The 21,588-nt window shown below is 38.6% G+C and overlaps 2 protein-coding genes across 2 annotated transcripts; both read left to right on the forward strand.

Moving 5' to 3' along the window:
* The first annotated feature begins 4,218 nt into the window (after positions 1 to 4,218).
* LOC131323602 (F-box protein At3g07870-like) lies at positions 4,219 to 5,623 on the forward strand. Its single transcript, XM_058355455.1, has 2 exons — positions 4,219 to 4,823; positions 5,005 to 5,623. Exons 1-2 carry the CDS (start codon positions 4,369 to 4,371, stop codon positions 5,489 to 5,491), a joined length of 942 nt encoding a protein of 313 aa, XP_058211438.1. The 5' UTR covers positions 4,219 to 4,368; the 3' UTR covers positions 5,492 to 5,623.
* A 12,026-nt stretch (positions 5,624 to 17,649) lies between these two features.
* On the forward strand, positions 17,650 to 19,434 carry LOC131322951 (fasciclin-like arabinogalactan protein 7). Its single transcript, XM_058354554.1, has 2 exons — positions 17,650 to 17,724; positions 18,367 to 19,434. The coding sequence occupies exon 2, from the start codon at positions 18,387 to 18,389 to the stop codon at positions 19,155 to 19,157; it is 771 nt and encodes a 256-aa protein (XP_058210537.1). The 5' UTR covers positions 17,650 to 17,724; positions 18,367 to 18,386; the 3' UTR covers positions 19,158 to 19,434.
* The last annotated feature ends 2,154 nt before the right edge of the window (positions 19,435 to 21,588 follow it).

The raw sequence follows: 21,588 nt of genomic DNA on the forward strand, positions 1-21,588 counted from the left end.
ACTAAGAAACATCATCACCACTCATTATCAAAACCCACTTGGAACTCTAAAACCACCTCTTCAATTCCAAACCATCAATTATGTGAGAGAGAGAGAGAGAGAGAGAGAGAAGGAGAGAAAGAGAGAGATGCGGCAGATGCTGGCGTCAATGAGGCGGAACATGATCAAGAAGAGCCCACGAGTAGCCGATGAGACCATGTTTGGGGTCAGAAATGGCCCTGAATTACCCATTTTTGGACACGGTATGGACAGAAGGCGATCGCGGTGGAAGGCTTTTTCTGTAATTTGCAGTGTCCTCCGAGCTCCGCTCTCCCTTGTCTCATGCCTTTCCCAGCCTCACATCAGTGCGGCTGATGGAGCGTGGGTGTCCTGTGAGCTGACTCGGATGTCGGAAATGAACCATCTCATGGTGTACGACAGCCTGCGATACGCCATCCTGATGTAGGAACTGTGAAGGAGGAAGATTAATACTCACCTGAATCCCGATCATGTGATTTGCTAGAGGTTCTGATAGAGAGATAAAAAAAAAAGAGGTTTGTTGTTAAAGCAGGTCAAAAAATGCATGGATTCATGATGAAGCTCGATCAGATGCGGATCCATTTTGATGTATTTCTTCCATTTTCTATTCATAATTTCATATATAATTATATAGTCTCATGTAGCATGAAGTATGCATGCCAATAGAATCTCAGGACTTTGTAAATGCAGGAATAGTTAATTGAAGTTGCCTTAGTTGGTTCCTTCTCGAATTTGGAAATCCTGCACTGTAGGGCGGCCGATCTGGCAGTCTATTTTGACGCCGACGACTCAGATTAATTTAATTCAAGCTCCTATTCATCCGAGTCGTTCATTGTTCAGATTAAAATCCGAGCCGTCCACTGCCGAAATGGATGGCCGGATCAGCCCCCTTACAGGATCCCCGGTTTTCCTTCTCACCCTATTTAGAGTATGTTTCCTGTTTGTAATGGGATTTGATCCTACACATTTGTCTATTGGGTTTCTGATGGAAGTACGTACGTAACTCAATATGGCATGATTCAGCCCCAAAAAGTTGCACATGCTAGATGAGAACCCGTTCAATGATTTAAGCCAAAAAAAAAATAGAGTTACCGAAGGCCGGAGGGCATCTGTTTTGCCTGAGGTTGTGTTAGAATCCTGGATGAAGATTTAACAACAGAAAGGAAAATGATAAGGAAATCAAAGAGTAATGAGGTGGAGAGAGATAGATAGAACAAATATAAAGAAAACCGTGCCCAGAAATTTTGAAACTCCAAAACGAAAAAGCCACTTTGTTATCGTCTTATCATTTTCGTTTCGCTCCACAAATTCCTCCGCAAATTCTTGATAATGACCAAGGCAACAGGGAAAAAAAGCAGTAGAACTAGTTCTCCTGAGAGATATATGGATACTTTAGTCTAGTCTTTTATAAAAGGGGGCATGGAAGACAGAGAGAGCAAGGAATACATAAATCATTTCCCCATTTGGCTGGTCAACACATTCTCCATATGGTCCAAAGGAATGGGCTCCTCTAACTGTTACGAACACTCTAACATTTTCTCACAATACATGGGATATCTTCCGGAAAAGTATTTTTACGAGATTCATACTTGTGAGACAACTTCAGCAACTGTTCGAAACAATTACCGGAGAGGATTCGATTCCTCATCAGTAATACAAAAATCCTATTTTCCTCTTGAATTGTATCATTGGGCATACTGATTAATTGGTAGGGCTATAAAAGAGCCGAGCCGAGATTTGTCAAGCTCAAGCTCGGCTAGTTTACTTAACGAGCCAAAAATTTGAGTTCGAGCTCAGCTCAAGCCTTAACGAGCCGAGCCATTAACCAACCGAGCTTAGTCATTTACTAAATGAACCATTTTAATTGAGCCAAGCCTTCCTTAACGAGCCGAGCCGAAAACTCGAGCTCGGACTCTGCTCAATTATTAAACGAGCCAGGCTCGTGAGTTATTCAGTTCTTTTACAGCCCTACTAGTTGGCCTCCTGCGACTACGTACGTAGTCAACAAGTATTGAAAAGGGAGAAGATACATTTTAGTGGAAGCACTATGTCTGTAGCCTCCTACAAGCATACTTTGTACTCTTATTAAAACGTAAACAGAACACAACCCCAAATCCATTGTTTTTCTGGACTAAAGTATATTTAGTGCCCTATCCTAGCCTGCTATTGTGGTCTGTACTGCAAGACTACTAGTTTGACAATTAACTGTCATCATGCAACACAATAAGACTCCAACCGCAATGGATACTCAAAAACATAGAACAAAATGAAGTATATATGGTTTTTATTTCTAGTCAAAAGGGTGGAGAGGGCGACTGACTATAGCAATCTTTGAGCGAGACATAAGGATTCCTGACCTATGGTTGGCACGTGAGGGACCAATATTTACCAACCATGGGCTAGTGGGTCATAGATGCTATAAGGGCCAGCAGGGTTACAAGGCATGAGGGGGCATCTATGATCTATCGGCCACATACCTCTAACCTACAACCTCCTAAACCCAAACCTTGTGGGAATGCACTGTTTTCCGCTAGACCACCACCCGTGGTAGAAATATTCAACTTGTTGATTGCGAAGAGGCCATTAGAAAAAGCCATTGCAAATTTCCAATTTCTACTTTTCTTTCCCCACAATCAAACGAAAAACAAAAATGAAAGAAATACTAATAATACTAACGCTTAAGTAACTAGAAAGCAAGGCCCACCAATAAATACTACTCCCTCCGTCCCTTTTTAAGTGTCCTGCTTCGTAACTCCAACTTATTAAAAAGACATCATCATTACACCTTTCACATCAACTTTTTCCTCCACTTTCCCTACTTACCCATCATCATTACACTTTTACTCACTAACTTTTCAAAATAAAATCTACTTTTAGGGACAAAATAGACAATACACCAACTTTTATCCCCTAACTTTACAAAATGGACATTTATTAAGGGACAGCCTAAAATGGAATACTGGACACAAAAAAAGGGACGGAGGGAGTAGTATTCTATCTGATAGTCTCCAACTAAAGGACCTTTCGAAGTGCTGATCAAAAAAAAAAAAGTACCTTTCGAAGTCCTATCGGCTATCACTATCTCTTGTGCAGCTGTGCTTAATAAAGATCTTCAGTGCTGAACAACTCTGATTCCCTCCGCAATATCTCATATAATCTTCGGGTGCCGGGCGGGTATCATACACGTAATACCTTGTCGGCATCCCAACAGTCCAAAACAATTTTGGACAGTGGTCGGGTGAGCGGAGAGAGAGTGGAGAAATATGGGACGGCTTGAATTGCAGACGGATATCGCCACGTGGTACCCGCTCGACACCCAAAAATTTCTCATCTTTTCATACAATCTGAAAATGACATGAACAATAAAGCACATTTTGAAGGAATGTGGAAATAATAATTGAGTCTTGATACTGACACAAAACACCCGAAGAAAAACTTGATGGTAGATTTTGTGCAAGCAATGGCCCTTTTTTTTTCAATTTTCGGAATCCTACTTCAAAAACCAGTATAAAAAGGTGATACTATGCAAAAGAAACTTCATTTTCCCAACAAAACATATCATAAGTCCACTAAAAACAGATAAAACATCAAGAGTGTCGGTTTTCAAAAAAATACGAGTGGAATCAAGGGCGGGAGCTACTCTAGGTCAAGTGACGCCACTTGATCTCACTGACCTCCACATTTATACAATACATTTGTTAAATTTTATCAACCTTTCCTCTTCCCGTAATTGATTTAGCTTGTCCCAAGGTAGTGCTCAGTGACGCCCACCCAGCCACCAATTCCCTAACTTTTGTTCCAGAGCCAGCCTTGATTTTTCAGGGTTTAAAGCAAAAATTAAAAATGAGGTATTTTTGTTGGGCTATTATAATGGGGAAAAAAGTAGGAGAGGCATTTGAAATTCAAAAATTTCGAGAGGACCGCAACATCCAGATCACGCAATTTTGAATTTCAAATGTGGTCCTCTCAAAATTAGGTTATTAACTCTAAGGTGGGTTGATGGATATGTACGTTACTTTTTCCAACATCCAGATCACTCAATTTTCAGAACACGTCTTCTTTGATCTGTTCGTCTTCTTCGACTTGTTCTTCGGCAGGCCGCAGAGAGCCAAGAACAAATGTACATACATAAAGAGTATATCACTCTGAAATAATTTTGTCACTTGACTTCTTTATAGTCTTTATGTACGTACAAAAATTTCTTGGCTCTCTGCGGCCGGCGGAAGAACAGGTCAAACAAGACGAATATATCATGACAAAGAGGTAATTTTCAACAACTGATTCAATATCTAAGCAACTCCATTGATACCGGTAATATGCAGAGAGACAAGAATGCATAGACCGCACTAGATGGATCAATTACCAGTCCACGTCCTCATCGACATACTCTCAAGGCTACCAATCAAACCCTTGACGATATGCAGCTGTGTATCGAAATCCTTTCTCAATTTAACCCGCGACCCTCGATTCACACAAGCCCACCTCTCACGCTCACCCTCATCATTATCATCCCCAGATTTCCTCCTCCAGGGCCTCTGCCCAGACCACTATGGCAAAATCTACTTCCTCGAGCAGAACCGACAAGCCCTCGGTGATGACGATGATCACTACACTCTCACGGATCTCCAATTTGCAATACCCGGTTTCAACTGTTTTCGAGACGTAGGGTCTTGCCATGGCTTGCTATGTTTGGCTGCCAACATGTTGAGAAACCTAATTTATGTTTGTAACCCTTTTACTCGAGAGTACGTGAGGCTTCCGACCCCCCGATTAGCCCCAGCTTGCAGCACCATCCCCATTCAAAGGTAATAGGATTTGGGTTTTGTGACAAAACCCACGAGTATAAGGTGGTGGAGGTTGTTCATAGTAAACTGCTTTCCGGGGCTCAGACCGCTGATCAATGCTCCAAGGTTTTTGTCTTTACCCTAGGTGATGAGTGTTGGAGAGATAAGGGAGATGTGCCTTATGCTGTTGAGACACTAGCAGGGGTTTTGAACGAGTTTTTGAATGGTGGTGCTCTTCATTGGTTGGTTCATCCCCTGTTAATGTGATTCTTTCGTTTGATGTTGGAGATGGAGTGTTGAGGGTTATTCCTTTTCCTGATCAATTTCGACGTGAGAAAGGTGGATTTTGCTCTTTAAAAATTTTGAGTGGGTGTCTTTCGATCGTGAATTGTTCTTCGTTTGGCAATCCTGCTGACATATGGGTTATGCTGGATTATGGTGTTGAGGAGTCGTGGACCAAGTGTTTCACATTGAAGGATAGTGAGGTTAGGTCGGGTATTTATCAACCTTTATGCTTTCAATTAAGAGATGGTAAACTTTTGTTTTCGTATAATTGTCACGATTTACGTTTGTATGACCCCCAAACTGGGAGAATGAAAATGCTTAAGATTCGCGGACTTCCTTGTTTTTTTGAAGCGTTTACTCATGTGGGGAGCCTTGTTTCGCGTCCAGGATGTGGACCAAATTAACACGTAGAACTGAGGAATGCAGAAGGGGATACAATTGCACGTAAACCAGCCGAAGATGGAATGTTGAATAAAGAAGATGGTAGAAAGTTGAAAGGGAAAATTGGAATGTGCGGGATTTTTCGAGGAAATAGCACCCGACAAGAGAGATCGATCATTCTGTTTATTCTCCAAGAAGAAGATCAGCTCTTATACGTTCTTAGCATAAGTATGCTTAAAGTTTTGAACGGCGTTTTGTATTATACTCCTACTTGGCACTGTTTTGGTGCTCGCTTCATGCCTCTCTCAGTATCCCTATTTCGATTCTAGATTTTGTTTTTGAGCTCATGAATAAGAATGTCGGGGTCTACTTGACTGTCATTCACTATCTTTTATGGGTGGAAAATAGAGAAGGGGCAACAACAATAAGTCTAGGTACACTACATCAAATCACTACACCATTCACTACCATTTTTGTAGGGCTCACCCTGGGTCCTAAAAAAATACAGAAAAATGTTCATAAATTTTAAAATAATATATTATGGGGCCCTGTAAAAAATTAGCTCTAACAAATATCGGTAAGTATTATTTTTCGTAAGGGCGAAATTGTGCAGTTAAATAGTTTCGTCCCTACAAATCAAGAAATAATACTTACCGATATCCGTTGGAGCTGATTTTTTACAGGGCCCCATAATATATTATTTTAAAATTTATGGACATTTTTCTGTATTTTTTTAGGACCCGGAGTGGACCCTACAAAAATGGTAGTGGATGGTGTAGTGGTTTGGTGTAGTGTATGTAGCATCTCTCGGGGCCACAATCCTCTCTCTCTCTGTTTTGCTCTCTGATTTCTTGGTTTCAGAGAGCATTTATAAACTGGTATGCCTCTTGTGTATTGAATATTTCTCCTTGGAAGTTTTGGGCTCTATTTTTCAATTTTTTGGTGTGTGCAAAAAAAAAAATTTGCATGCTCAAGTCTGTCTAAACCGCATCCAAACCGAACCGATCAAACAACACTTCCGGACAGTTGGTGTATGGAGAAAACGACAATCTCCCATGAGCGCATCGAATTGGGAACTGGATCGATCCGTCCAAAACCGATCCGCAGGCAGGCCTAGCATGGACACAAGGGGCCTAGGGCTGATTGCACAGTTTCAGGCAACAGGGAAGTCCTTGGCTCAATGTTTAGTTTTCCCATTTTTCTGGTTACAATTGAAATTCTTGGCTCAATGTTAGGGAATATCACAGGATGAGTTCTAAAAGAAAATTCCTTTGCTTACAAGAATGCTTGGCTGGATTGTCGATGGCTGGAGCCCTTTTGATGCCGGTCAAACTCCTTGAAGTCATTCAAAAAGTTATTGAGTCGATCGAAGAGTCTATTTTAAGCTTTTAGGTGTCTTTTAAGTTCTTAAGAAGTCTTTCTAGTTTTTAGTAGTCAACTATCTTTATTCTTATTAAGTTCTAGTCTAGAAAATCTAAGTTTATTTTTCTTATGTTGGAGGGTTATTCTAACAAGTCTTATATATATTCTCTGCTATGAATGAAATGCGTAGCTTGGAGTGTTGAGTTTAATACCCTTTGGCTTGTTAAGATGATTAGTTCTTCTTTCATTATTCTTATCCTTTTGGTGGCACTACAAGAAATTTGATCAACAACAGCGTTTTTTTACCAGCGCTTGCAAAAAGCGCTACAATAGGAGGTGTATACCAGCATTTTTTTTAGCCACTGCCAGAATGAGGATTTCCCAACACTCAAACCAAAAGCGCTGGAATAGACCGACCCTTTCCCAGCGCCCAAGCAAAAGCGCTAGATCGAATAGGTCCCTCATTTACCATCGTTTAGAAAAAGCTCCCCATTTTCCAGCGACCCAGGAAAAGCACAGGAGTAGACCCAATGAAAAAATAAATTGATCGACCAAAATCTAATAATATTACTATATGTTATACATTTTTTAATACTCTTCGATCAAATGTGTAGCATTACCCGATCAACTTCATTCTTGGTACGATTGATGAATTATGTAATATGTAAAAGACGGACAGTTTGGATCGAAAAATAAAGACTCTTGTGGGGGTCGGTGATAAGTGCCAAAATATTCATATTTTGGCCCTCCAAACTACATTTGTTAGTCATTTATTTTTGTTAATTGATTTTTATTTTGTTCTTTTGTTGTTTATAGGTTGTTCGAGCCCGTTGTCCGAGACTTTAGATAAAAAGAAGATTTTAAAGAAGTTTGGGATTAAAATGCGAAATGATCCAAAATCGGGTGGTGCATTTATTATTTCCTGAAGTTCAAGGGCCTTTGTGTGATTAAGGTTTCCAATTCCTATATAAACACTTTACCAATTGACTTTAGGGCTCGGAGGCAGCCCGTGGAAAAAAAAAGGAAAACTTCAGCAGCTTTTGGACGGAAGAAAAAAAAGGAAAAAGGCTGTCGGCAGCTTTTGGGAAAAAGTTACGGACAGAAGAATACGGGGACGGGCTGCGGCTCATATTGGTTTTACAGTAATGTTTTCTTTTTCTTTCAAGTTTTGAAGTTTTGTTCAATTTTTCGCACACTGGTAACTCGTTTTAGTTTATGTTCTTTAATAAAGTTGTTCTTTGGTATTTGTTTGATTCGTATCTTTTGTTTATTTCGTATTTAGCAGCATGTTTCAAGTTAGGGTTTCTTTTATTTTATGCGCAATGATTAGTGAGTAGTCGTTCAGGTAGAGTCGCAGGGTGATTGGCACGTTGTGGCTAGTTCGGGCACTGCTTCTTTTATCAAACAATGAAAAAACGATTTTAGATTGGAAAATACTTCCCGCGGACGAATCCGGGCATCGTCGGAGCCCATGTGAACGGGAGAATGGGGGTCCAAAACTCATTCTTCGCTGCGCATAGGTATACGGCGACCATAGGGTCTCGCATCTTGCGGGGTATCTATTTCAATCTAAAATTAAATGTTTTTAAGAACTCCAAACAGAGCAGATTAATCCGGACTAGTTACATGTGCTATGAACCCTCCGACCGTACCTTTCTTTTAATTATCTGAAAAGTACAATCAATTTCGTAGGTTTAGTTTAATCTCAATGTTTCAAAACAACAAAGGGTGGCTACCTAAGAGCCAGTTTAATTAGTAACAACCCGAATTTTTAGTCAGCACACATCACCGTCTTTGTGGATTCGACTCCGGACTTACCGAATATTATGCTGCATCGGTCTCCGCCCTACGCTTGGGGCAACCCATTATTTTAGGACTAGGAAATCGGTCAAGCATTTTTGGCGCCGTTGCCGGGGACGGTAGCGTGTGTTAAGAATTCGGGTAGTTATTTTTTATTTTTTATTTTTTTAATTTATTTTTTATTTTTTATCGTTGAAAAGCAAAAAAAAAAAAAAAAAAAATGGCCCATTTTGCGGGGAGGTATGGAGGTTATGCAAAACAATTTGATTGTTCAGTGTCGCTTCCTATATTTTATGGTTTTACATCAGAAAATCATTTTTCGCATGTTCATAAACTTGAGGAAGCTTTTGCTAGTGATGAAGTGGCTCTTTTACATGTATTCCCAGCATCTTTGCGTGATAGTGCTCTAGATTGGTTTAATTGTTTGAGTCCAAGATTGACATGGGGTGAGATTGTAATACAATTTTTCAATCATTTCAATCCCTCATATGAGACTCACATGCTTTTACAAGAACTATCAGATTTCTCTCAACATGATGATGAGTCTTTGTCACAGTGTTGGGAGCGATTTAAATTTGTTGTATTCTCTTGGACGTTTAATTGTGAGCTTGGCAGTCTTCTGGTTATCTTTTGCCGTGGTTTAAACTTTAAGTCATGCGAGGTGGATTTTAGGTCCACTGACGAATTTCTGGATAAAACCCCTGAAGACGCTTGGGATTTCTTAGATGAATTAACCCAAAAGCTCCAATTTAGTGAGTTGACCAAAAGTTCTGAGGATACCAATTTTGATGCCAGAGAAAGAGAGGAAATAGAGTCACTTCCTGAGGATATTAATTCTGATGCGGGGGAAAAAGAAGAAATAGAGTCACTTCCTAAGAATTCTGATGCGAGAGAAAAAGAGAAAATAGAGCTGCTTGTCATTAGTGAAGGCTATATGCCTTTTGAGGAGTCATTGCCTATAGTTGCACTAGATTATATGCCTTTTGAGGAGACATTGTCAATAGTTGCACGGAATAATCCAGTACTCTCAGCTCTAGATTGTGCCACCCCTGTTTCTGAATCTCCACTTTTGCAAGAGTTTTTAAATGTGGAGCTGATTGATTTTCTTGGTGTTGATGAATTTAATTTAGTTTATCATCCATATCTTGTGGATTTTGTCAACAATTTGAAAATTAATCTAATTTGGGCTATACATTTGTTGGAATTTAAATGTCTAAAACGAGTTCGGCAAATGTGCTACTCGAAGTATCTTATCTTATGGCATGGTCGGGTTCAATTCTTGATAAAATGTGTAGAATGGAGCGCTATGTTCATTATCTTAGCACTCGTTGGCATAATAAATGATCGGTACCCACGTTTAGCTGCTTATACTTTTTTTTTTTTTTTTTTTTTTTTTTTTTTTTTGGTCTGGTATAGCCACCCGTTTCTCGCTTGAGAAATGGGGAGAAAAGTAGTACTCGTGTCTTTCGCGTGAAGAAAGTGGATGGTTTCTTTTTTTTTTTTTTTTATTTCTTACTTTATTTATTTCTTTCAGTTATTTTTCTTGCTGTCTTGGAGGCTAACATTTTGCAGGTTGTTCGATCCAAGTTGGGGGGTCTCCCTCTTTCTATAGTTTACCCTGCTTAGCCCTCCTTTTCAAGGTGATATCTCTCCTCTCTTTTATGTTTCTGTCCTATCTTTATTTTTTTATGCTTTCAATGTGGACATTGAATAATTCAAGTTGAGGGGAAGGATCACTTTGTTCTTTATTTTGTTAAAAAATGAAAATGAAAAAAAATGTGGAAATCTTTTTGCATGAGACTTGAAAGCGGTTGAGATTGGCTCTTCATTGATTGAGTTGGAGATGTGATAGTCATTGTTTGATTATATTGTGGTGGCATTATAGTTATTTTTGCTAGCTTGTCGCGAAGAATTAGTCATGGCATTTATTTTTAGTACATTTGCACTTCACGTCTGTTTGGGCTTTGGTTGCTTGTGAGCTGTGACTTGATTATTCTTGATGGCTAGTGTAGTGGAGACTTATGCCCCATGTGAGTTTAGAGCCTTATCTTTTCTTGGAGTGGTGTCAAATAAACTCTTGTTGTCACAAAAGAGCAAATTCGTTGTTGATCTCATTATTTTTGTTATTGTCAAGTGTTGAGAATAATTTGAATTGCCTACTTGTCTCTTGGATTTGAAAAGTTGCATGGTTGTATTGCCCCTTGGAGAGGATTATAGGCCATCTTTGATATCTTGAGCCAGTTCGTTTATTTCTTTTCATACATTTATCCATTATGAGCCCATTTGAGCCTTATGCATACAGCCTTTTTCTTGTTGAGCTCCACCATCTATATTGTGTCTTGAGAAGGCTTAGTAATTATGTGGAGGTGAATTATTTAGAAGAGAGAGGGTAAACTTTGTAAGAATTGAGCTTTGATTGTTGGTGATCTTTCCCATTCAAAAAAAGAGGAAAAAAAATAAAATGGCAAAAAGGGAAGATACCAATTTATTGTGAAAAGGAGAAACACTTGTTCCTAATGTGGGATTGTATTAAAAGTAGTAGAGAGAGATGTGGCGAAGTCGAAAAGAGAAAAAGAAAAAAGAAAAAAGAAAAAAAAAAGAGGACACGCATCGTTATATTTGCCTAGGAGTTGTGGTTAGCCTATTCTCAAGACACTTGAATGTTTTACCCTAACCTTGAAATGCTTTCCTTTACCTAATGTTATCACCGGAATTAAAGTCCTATTTGATCCTATGGGCAATGGGCTGTAAATTGGTGGATAGAGAGAGTTTTCAACACTTGGTATTTCTTTCATGAGATCGTGTGTCCACTTTATAAAGCGTTCTTTTCATGTCATCATGTGCGGAAGTCTTTTGCTTTCATTTACATAACATCTGCCTGCACATATTGAGAGTAATATGCACCTTGTTTTGAGTGATTTCAATTGTTGAGTGCATGACACGGTGAGATTTGAAGTTGAGACTCGGTCCAGAGAGAACTTTTGGTTATTTTTCACTTGTAACCGAAGCCCTTGTTCACACACGCTAAGTATTGGTGCCATGACTTATTTTTCTGACTTGATAGTATCTAGAACTGCTTATGACCGTTATCTCTTTGCGATGGCTTCATGTTCTTTGTTTGGGTATCATTGAGCTGTCTTACAGTTTTCGGATTTCATGTGAAAGGATTCTTGGTGTTTTGTGGGTAATCACTGCTGAAAACCCTCACGAGACTTCACTCGTCCTACCGGGGCCGCCCGGGGGTTTAAAAGAAATATCCATTTTAATTAGTTGCATTTGTTTTCTTTGCTCGGGACTAGCAAAGTGTAAGTTGGGGGGTGTGATAAGTGCCAAAATATTCATATTTTGGCCCTCCAAACTACATTTGTTAGTCATTTATTTTTGTTAATTGATTTTTATTTTGTTCTTTTGTTGTTTATAGGTTGTTCGAGCCCGTTGTCCGAGACTTTAGATAAAAAGAAGATTTTAAAGAAGTTTGGGATTAAAATGCGAAATGATCCAAAATCGGGTGGTGCATTTATTATTTCCTGAAGTTCAAGGGCCTTTGTGTGATTAAGGTTTCCAATTCCTATATAAACACTTTACCAATTGACTTTAGGGCTCGGAGGCAGCCCGTGGAAAAAAAAAGGAAAACTTCAGCAGCTTTTGGACGGAAGAAAAAAAAGGAAAAAGGCTGTCGGCAGCTTTTGGGAAAAAGTTACGGACAGAAGAATACGGGGACGGGCTGCGGCTCATATTGGTTTTACAGTAATGTTTTCTTTTTCTTTCAAGTTTTGAAGTTTTGTTCAATTTTTCGCACACTGGTAACTCGTTTTAGTTTATGTTCTTTAATAAAGTTGTTCTTTGGTATTTGTTTGATTCGTATCTTTTGTTTATTTCGTATTTAGCAGCATGTTTCAAGTTAGGGTTTCTTTTATTTTATGCGCAATGATTAGTGAGTAGTCGTTCAGGTAGAGTCGCAGGGTGATTGGCACGTTGTGGCTAGTTCGGGCACTGCTTCTTTTATCAAACAATGAAAAAACGATTTTAGATTGGAAAATACTTCCCGCGGACGAATCCGGGCATCGTCGGAGCCCATGTGAACGGGAGAATGGGGGTCCAAAACTCATTCTTCGCTGCGCATAGGTATACGGCGACCATAGGGTCTCGCATCTTGCGGGGTATCTATTTCAATCTAAAATTAAATGTTTTTAAGAACTCCAAACAGAGCAGATTAATCCGGACTAGTTACATGTGCTATGAACCCTCCGACCGTACCTTTCTTTTAATTATCTGAAAAGTACAATCAATTTCGTAGGTTTAGTTTAATCTCAATGTTTCAAAACAACAAAGGGTGGCTACCTAAGAGCCAGTTTAATTAGTAACAACCCGAATTTTTAGTCAGCACACATCACCGTCTTTGTGGATTCGACTCCGGACTTACCGGATATTATGCTGCATCGGTCTCCGCCCTACGCTTGGGGCAACCCATTATTTTAGGACTAGGAAATCGGTCAAGCAGTCGGGTTGTGATCTAATACTTTAATGCCTAGGGATGCATTAAATGTTGTCCGATCAGACGGTCGTCGATATCCAATGATCTCTGATTTTGGTGACAATGACGGAATAAATGAGACGTGAAATTCTAACGGTTCAAATCGACCACCGTAAAAAATTATTTGGTAACGACCTTTAAATTCTATACATTAAATACAATTTCATTAACAAAATGTTTTTTTTTTTCCGATCAAGTGTGTAGCGATACCCGATTAACTTTATTCTTAGTAAGAATGATGAACTCCGTAATATGTAAAAATAGACAGTTCAAATAAAAAAATAAAGACTTTGGTGGGGTCCGAATGCATCTAATACTTTAATGCCTCGATCGCTACACAATCACGATGATCCAATCCGTTCATTTTGTTGTCCTTGTTGATTAAATCATTCCCGTAAAATTTTGCCTATATCGAAACAAGAAATATTCCCATTAGATGCATTATTTGGGGTCGTGGTGGTAGTGATTGGAGAAGATCCTGTAAAATATAAATATAAAAACTACTAAAATAAAGCTTTTGAAATCTTAGTGGAATAGAAATAGAACATAGAACATAAAAAATAATTTTCATGGAAGGAGTGGATTCACCCTTTTTATAATATAATAATAATAAACAAAAAAAATAGAGTGTTAAACATATGTTATATATTAAATATTTCAAAACATGTAATGAAAATGTTGTTTGGTGAAATGGTTGGACTCCCAAACTATCCGAAATCAACATGAAAAATGACTTCCAAGGTGAGAGAAGGCTTTCCATGGGCTAAAATGAGAGAAGACTTTCGAGATTTGAATGAATTCCACGTGCTTAATTTCCCCCTACAACCGTGTAATTGGGATTAGTTTTGTCTCTTATATATCCTTCCATCGACCGCTTCAATTTTACTAATTACGGGTGTTTTCACAACCAACAACTTGTGGATCATAACTTTTTGATTTTATTTACTTTCAAAAAAAATTAGCTTTTGTTAGTTTTGCGCCACGTTTTTATGTAATATTCATGCGTCTCAATGAAAAGAACCGAAAAAGTAAAAAATTATGACTTTTACACCAGTATTTTCTAAAAGTTGTTATTAATAATTGAAAATTTATTGATTCACTGGAAAACCTTTTTTTGCATCTTTTTTCATTGGGTTTGGATCTTCTTCAGTCCAACCTCTTGAACGAGACGGAACAGTTTCAATCTGAATCGTCCATTGTTCTTGCATTCACTTACAGGAATTGAAGTTTGAGACTATATTACGTTTCGATGTGCCTTTAGGCTGCTAGTTCATAAAATAAACCAAACCACGACGAAGTTCATATTTTGGGCCACCAGAAATTCATTAAATGAGCCACACAATTCGCTATAGGTATACCGTACACCCACAAATAAAATGAGCCATTAAAATCATAAAATATGAGTCACGAAAATTCATGAGATGAGCCACAAAAATTCGTTAAATGGGTGTGAACGGAATACTTTTCGCTGGCTGGAAAAATGGCTTCCAAAATGAGAAACGGCTTTCCATCCGATAAAATGAGAGAAAACTTTCCACGTGCTTCCCCTGAATTCCACGTGGTTTCCCCTACAACCGTGGTACTCCAGCCCATGGTCGAGAAATTTTTGGTTGCAAATCAGGTGGTACTCGTACAGTACATTCGAGCCGTCCAAACAATACAACCAATGGCTCAGATTGAAACATTTTTTTTTTATTTTTGTTTTTGTCAAATTTGTTTCGTACCTAGCTTTCAATCCGAGCTGTCAGTTCCATGTTTGGACGGTTCGTATGCGCTGTACGGATACCACGTCAGCCATACTCATACCTATTTGCACCCAAATTTTTAAGAGTTGGCCAACCTTGCCAGCCCATGCATGGTCTTTTTTTTCTCCTCTTTTTTTGAGGAAGGAGATAATATATTCATAACCCTAAACAGATTACGTACAAAGTATTCCTATAAAAGCCATTTGACTTTCTTCTTCTTCTTTTTTTTATATTTTATCTCTCATACTAGGAGTAATAAATTAGATTTAATTAGTACTGTAATTTTTTTTCATAACCATACACGGATTACGTAACGTACTACGTATACTAGGGTCGTATACTAGGAGCGTAACTAGTACGTATACTAGGAGCCCACAAAAGTAATTAACTCCTATAAAAGCCACTTGACTTTCTTTTTTATATATTTTATCACTTCATGTCCTGATAAATTAAGAAAATGATGATCGAAATAGCCTAATTTGTTTAAAATAATATTTTAAGGATTTTTTAAAAAAACCAACGGGATATCAGTATTAGCTTGATCAAATTTTTGTTACATCTCTTGACTAAAAATTGAACGAAGAATTGATCAAGTTATAATTACTGATATTTGATTGAGCTAATTTTTGGACAAGGATCCTTAGAAAAGTATTTTAAACAAATTAAGCGGCTCTGATCATTTGTATGGAACTGACTTTGGGTCGCACGTAGCCCGGTATACATTTGGTTTACACTAAATGATGTACCCATAGGCAGAGTACCGCGAGAAATATGTAATGACTTTGCAGCAAAATTATAGAATGACACCACTAACAAATTCCTGGAGTCCCCATTGATAGAAGTAATGATCAAGATTTGGGATTTAGGAGTTTGCTCTCTCGTTAGATGTTACTTCTAAAACCTCTTAGGTGCTATCAGGTGTTTAACCATACAGGGTTTTGCTATAACTTAATTAAGTCCCTGCAAATAGACGGTGAGATTGGCCCTTAGGGTTAATCGAGGTGCGTGTAAGCTGAGTGGACACCTGAGTATGTTATTGAATGACACCATTAATCAAAATTTATGAATTCGCCATTGATAGAAAGTACTGATCATCAAGGTTTGGAATTTAGGAATTTGCTCCCTTCGAATATCTTACTTTCTAAACTTCTTATGTGACGTCCCAAATTTTACACCTTGAAAAATAAATAATGTCTCCATGCAATACTTATAAATACTCAAATTCCACCACCTTCAATAATTCAAAGCACCAATAAACTATTTCTCCACCTTCAATAATTCATAGCACCAATAAACTTAGTTGTTAACCGCAAATTTAGAAGACGAAATTTCTTAAGTTGGGAAGATTGCGACAGCCCATATGTTTTATTTTACTTTTATTACAATAGTAGAGTAAGAGGTCAACTGGGACTAGCTTAGTTGGTCAGGACTTTTGCATCTCACTAAAAGGTCGGAAATTCGAGTCTCCCCACCTGCGTGTGAATGTTCTTCCTTTAGAGGGCTTTTCATTTCTTTCTTTGTTTCTACCCTATAATGGGCTTATTTCTTGTATTGGTTGAGTTGTTTGTTGGGCTTGCATGGTTGTCTCGTGAACTTTCACAATTGATGCAGTGTCCTGAATTTGTACTATGTACTTCATATCTGATGTAAAAATCAATTTTCTATCAATTGAAAAAAAAAAGAGTAGATAAATTAAAATAATGGGTTGTTTTTTCAAACTGTCGGTACAAGTTGTATTTCATAGTAACAGATTTTCGGTGCATCAAAATTGGTTTTGTTTGCCGCGAATTGTTTATCCGATGACTAACATCTTGGTCTTGGCTACCGAAAATACATGCTTTATCCTCTAAGTATTACTACCTCCGTCCAAATTGTTTTGCCTGTTTCTTTTTTGGAATTTAACATAAAATTATTTATATCTCACAATTTATAATATTTTTTATGATTTTAAAATCTTTATTTAAAGACATCAATTGAGATCTACCAAACATTAATATTCATATTGAATATATAAAATGTTATATATTATAAATATAAAGTATTATAAATTAAAAGATATAGACAATTATTTGAAACGTCCCAAAAAAAGAAATAGGCACAATATTTTAGGACGGATGAAGTATTTTGTCGAACCCAATTTATTGGATAGAGATAGAGCTGCGGGGAATTAAGAGTGAGAGAGAGGGTACGATGTAATAGATGCATGTTCTGGCAACATTACATGAGTGCATTGAAAGAAGTTGGTTAATAGGTGGAGAAATAGTTTATTGGTGCTTTGTAATACTTGGAGACATTGTATATTTTTTAAGGTGCTTGTAAAATTCGGGTCGTCACATCTTAGATGTTATCAATTTTTTTTTTGGATCTGTCCATACAGAGTTCTATTATAGCTTAACTGAATCTCCACAAATGAAGCGTAAAATTAGTTTACAAGATTAGTCGAAAAACGTCGCTACCTGAAAACCTGTCTTATAAATAAAATAATTTAGTGTTTCATCCCCCCCTCAAAGCCAATAATTTACAAGTATGAACCCGTTGTTGGTGTTCACCAACTCTTTTAAATTCTATATATATATATATATATATATATATATATATATATATATATATATATATATATATATATATATATATATATATATATATATATCCACCAGCTATCTCCCGCAATATTACAAGCTTAAATAAATGCAAGCTTCACTCCACCAGCTATCACCCGCAATATTACAAGCTTAAATACATGCAAGCTTCACTACATTACCACACCCCACCGCTAACACACACACACAGTACTGCTAGCTCCTTTGTCTTTGAGGTAAGGACAACAATCTTCTCCTTATTTCTTCTTTGTAGGCTATGTATTTCTCTTTCTTTGTGTTAGCATAGTATTAGGGAATATTATGTTACTATGTTGTCTAAAATTTGCTAATATTAGGTTTCTTGTTTGGTCGGTTATTATTCATGTTTCCTATTTAGTCTTGGTTTTCTCGTTATGCATGTTTCCTTTTATGTTACTCCTTCCTCTCTCTTTTTGTTAGTTGGTTGTTAGTATTTTTTTTCTTATAGAATGTAATTCATATTCATGGATAACATCGGAACCGATCCGTGACTCATGGATTGGATTGGATTGGAACTGAACTGAACCGTAGAAAGTTTCGTCCGGACACGGATTGCATTTTTCTAAAAACCGTGATTCATGGTTTGGTCCTTAGATTTCTAGAATCCAATGCAATCCGATCCGGACCTGTCCGTAGCCCTAGTTTCGATCATCTAAGGGTCAAAACCACATATTTATGTGAGATTCATACACTTAGTTGTGGATCTCACGAGATTGTGCAGTTGTAAAGTGTTTAGGAGCACCACGTGGTGGTGCTCGCTCCTGGACTATTGTATAATTTCACACCTAGTGTTCATTTTATAGACTAATTTTTTGTACGTGGGCTTTGGTCTTTTACAGGAAGTTGAAGAATACTATACATGGGCTTGGGAAAGATGACGGATTTCACTGTGATGCTCATTGTTACCACCACATTAGTCCTTATTTTTTCTCCATCAGCATATTCCCAATCTGATAACCTAGGCGACATACTCGGTGCGCCGGCCTCCTCCTACAGCTCCTTCTACAGCCTGCTCGAGAGCTCCACCGGCACCAGCCGGATCCTGCAAGACCAAGCCGACACTCAGCAAGGACTAACCCTGTTTGTCCCGAACAACAACGCCATCGCCACGGACCCCGTCCCTTGGGGAACTCTCTCCGTAGCCCAGATCCAGTCACTTATCCTCTTCCATGCCGTCCCGCAGTACTACGGCATATCAGCCTTGAACACCCTGAGCCAACTCAGCCCTGTCGTCACAATGGCCGGAGGACAGTACACCTTGAATTTCACGGTTGTGTCGCAAGCCCTTTACCTGAACTCCGGTTGGACCAGCGCCAAAGTAGTCGACGTGGTGAAGCTAAATACTTCTACTCTCCAGATTTACCAGATTGACGCGGTGCTCAAGCCTGAGGCTATTTTTGGTACTAATATCCCCCCTCCTCCCTCTACTGCTACTGCAACTCCGTCATCTTCGGCTCCTCCTCCTCCAACTACTGCTACACCTGCGACTCCGACAAGTTCAACGCCATCGGCTCCTCCTCCACCTCCGACAAGTTCAACGCCTACGACAACTATAACTATTGCACATTCAGTGGCTTCTCTTCTGATTGTCGGTTTGGGTGGTTGGAGTGGGATTGTTTTAGGAGTTTGAGGTGGGATACTATTGTTGTTGTAGGAGAGTATGATGAGGATCGGGTCGCTACGCCATATCTTGAGTCGTTGGACCGTCGCAAGGGTTTGGCGGAACGCGGTCCGTTTTGTTTGTAGCATCAAATAACGAAATCATTTCTTCAGGAAGGATATGTTTTCTTTTCTAGAAGATTCTGATTTTTAGGGTGCCATCTGTTTTGGCACGTTTCCTTTGTTCTCTAGCAATGTCAAATCTGAGAATATATATCTCATACTACATGTGTTGTTTATTGGCTTAATTACTTTTATTTTTATTCAATAAATTTAGGTTTTAATCGAAATTTTTTACTTTTTAGATTCTTCTCATCATAACGAAACAATAATTTATAAAAAAAATTAAAAAAATATGAATTTTTTAAGTAAGAACCAAAAAAAAGAAGTCATTTAGCTTATTAGCTTATCATTGCCCTGCCACTCCCCCAGTCCCAGCTTTCTTGATTGGAGCAATGAGATGTTGGTTCCCACGTCAACTGCATGGGACTTGAGGTTTGTTCCTTTTTAAGATCTCAAGTTCAAAATTTCTTTGATGTTCTAAACTTTTGTAGGATCGGTCCATATATACAAGACTTTGTTCTGGTTATAAGTGATTCCCCTGCAAGTGGACAAAAGGATTGATTTCCAAGATCAGTTTCTACATAAACTTGCCTGGATTGTAACGTCTCGAATTTTGGGTATGTTAAAGAAGACATTTTATTACAAAAACAAAGTGAGTCTGGCTCATTATTACATCATAACTCTCATGAGAGTACTTTATTACACAAGGGAAGGGAACTAAGGTTTCTAACTACAGCTCCGCCTGCTCCTCCATCTGAGCCAGCTCTTCAGTTCCAAAGGCCTCCAAGGTGTACTGCTCCCCTTGATCATCTACAAAGTCTGACACATTATACCAGCGTCGTAACCGATATAATATATCAGGGTCACCAAAGATAACACCATGAGTTACGAAAGCTCAATAGAAAAAAAATCCTTACCCACCTATCTTAACTTACAAATAATAGGTTATAATAGAACATCGATTTTCATATGATACTTGTATACACAGCTACAAAAGACAATATCAATAACACATCCGCAATCGCTATATAACTATCGTTGGTGTCCAAGATTTTTCAAATTTCTCCTACGCAACTCATCGTAGACCGTGTCTCTATTTTCATATACAAATCAACATTTTTCAAAATCATTTGTTTAACACACCCAACCTCGGTTCCGCCGCACCTTGTTCCCGAGTATCCTCACAATAGTTCCGCCGCGCCGGGTTTTCATTGGCACACAATTGCATTGGCTCCGTACCGCGGATAACCAAGCCACACATCCAACCTCGGTTCCGCCGTGCCGGTCTCCGGAGTATCCTCACAATGGTTCCGCCGCGCCGGGTTCCCATTGGCACACAATTGCATTGGCTCCGTACCGCAGATAACCAAGCCACACATCCAACCTTGGTTCCGCCACGCCGGTCTCCCGAGTATCCTCACAATGGTTCCGCCGCGCCGGGTTCCCATTGGCACACATACACACAACTCACATTATGCACCAAAAACCGGTCATAATGTAGTTTCAAAAATATTTCCTTCATTGGAATACATTTCCTTTCATTAACCACACCCTAGGTGTTATGTTTCTACTTTCTCGGTTCTCGTGTCTCGATTCCATGCAAAGACTCCGCAGTAGGACAAAAGTAAGTATGAATCATTCATTGTAATCTAACAATATCATCCAACTCCATAATATATCACAAGTAATACAATCAATTCATGTATACCATTTCAAACTCCTCGAAATATCAAAATACGAATACTTCGATGCAAATAGTAAAGTTTTAACTTTCGAAAAACCGTTCTTTCTTGGAGATCAAAACAACATATGTTATACTTGAGATGGAAAGTAAATAAAGATAACATACTTTTTACTTGGGATGGAAGATAAGGAGATCCTACCTTACTTCTTGGCGGTAGTAACGGCTTACGGATGGCAATAGGTGGTCGGACGGAGTAACTTCCTACGGTGGTCTTCCGGTAGCTTCAAAAGAGAAGGTTTCTCTCGAAACTTGATCTTGACTAAACTACTTAAACTTTTTGGATCGAAGGGTGGTCGAGTGGCGGCTTAGTGGCCGATTTGGATGAGTTTTTTTAAGAACACAAGAAAAACTCAAGAACAAGAAGAATAAAGAAAGAACAAAGGATTTCTAGAGAGAGAAGTTGAAGGATGGAATGGTGTGAGTTGAATGGCATGGGAATGACTCTATTTATAGCCAAAACTTGAGCTCCCTCTCTCTCTCTCTAAGGCCCCCCCCCCCCCTATCTCAATCTTTCAAATGTCAAGCTTGATAGAAAGTTTGATGGGTTAGGTCATGGGGTTACCTATGCTTGCAAGGCTAGATTGTGTACCTTAGA

Source organism: Rhododendron vialii, chromosome 4a, assembly GCF_030253575.1.
Source record: "Rhododendron vialii isolate Sample 1 chromosome 4a, ASM3025357v1".
Lineage (NCBI taxonomy): Eukaryota > Viridiplantae > Streptophyta > Magnoliopsida > Ericales > Ericaceae > Rhododendron > Rhododendron vialii.

Excerpts from the sequence above, each read along its gene's own strand:
- LOC131323602 (XM_058355455.1), top strand. The coding sequence starts at position 4,369 with ATGGATCAATTACCAGTCCACGTCCTCATCGACATACTCTCAAGGCTA. Across the intron at positions 4,824-5,004 it reads AGCACCATCCCCATTCAAAG|GGGTTTTGAACGAGTTTTTG; the intron begins GTAATAGGATTT and ends AGACACTAGCAG.
- LOC131322951 (XM_058354554.1), top strand. The coding sequence starts at position 18,387 with ATGGGCTTGGGAAAGATGACGGATTTCACTGTGATGCTCATTGTTACC.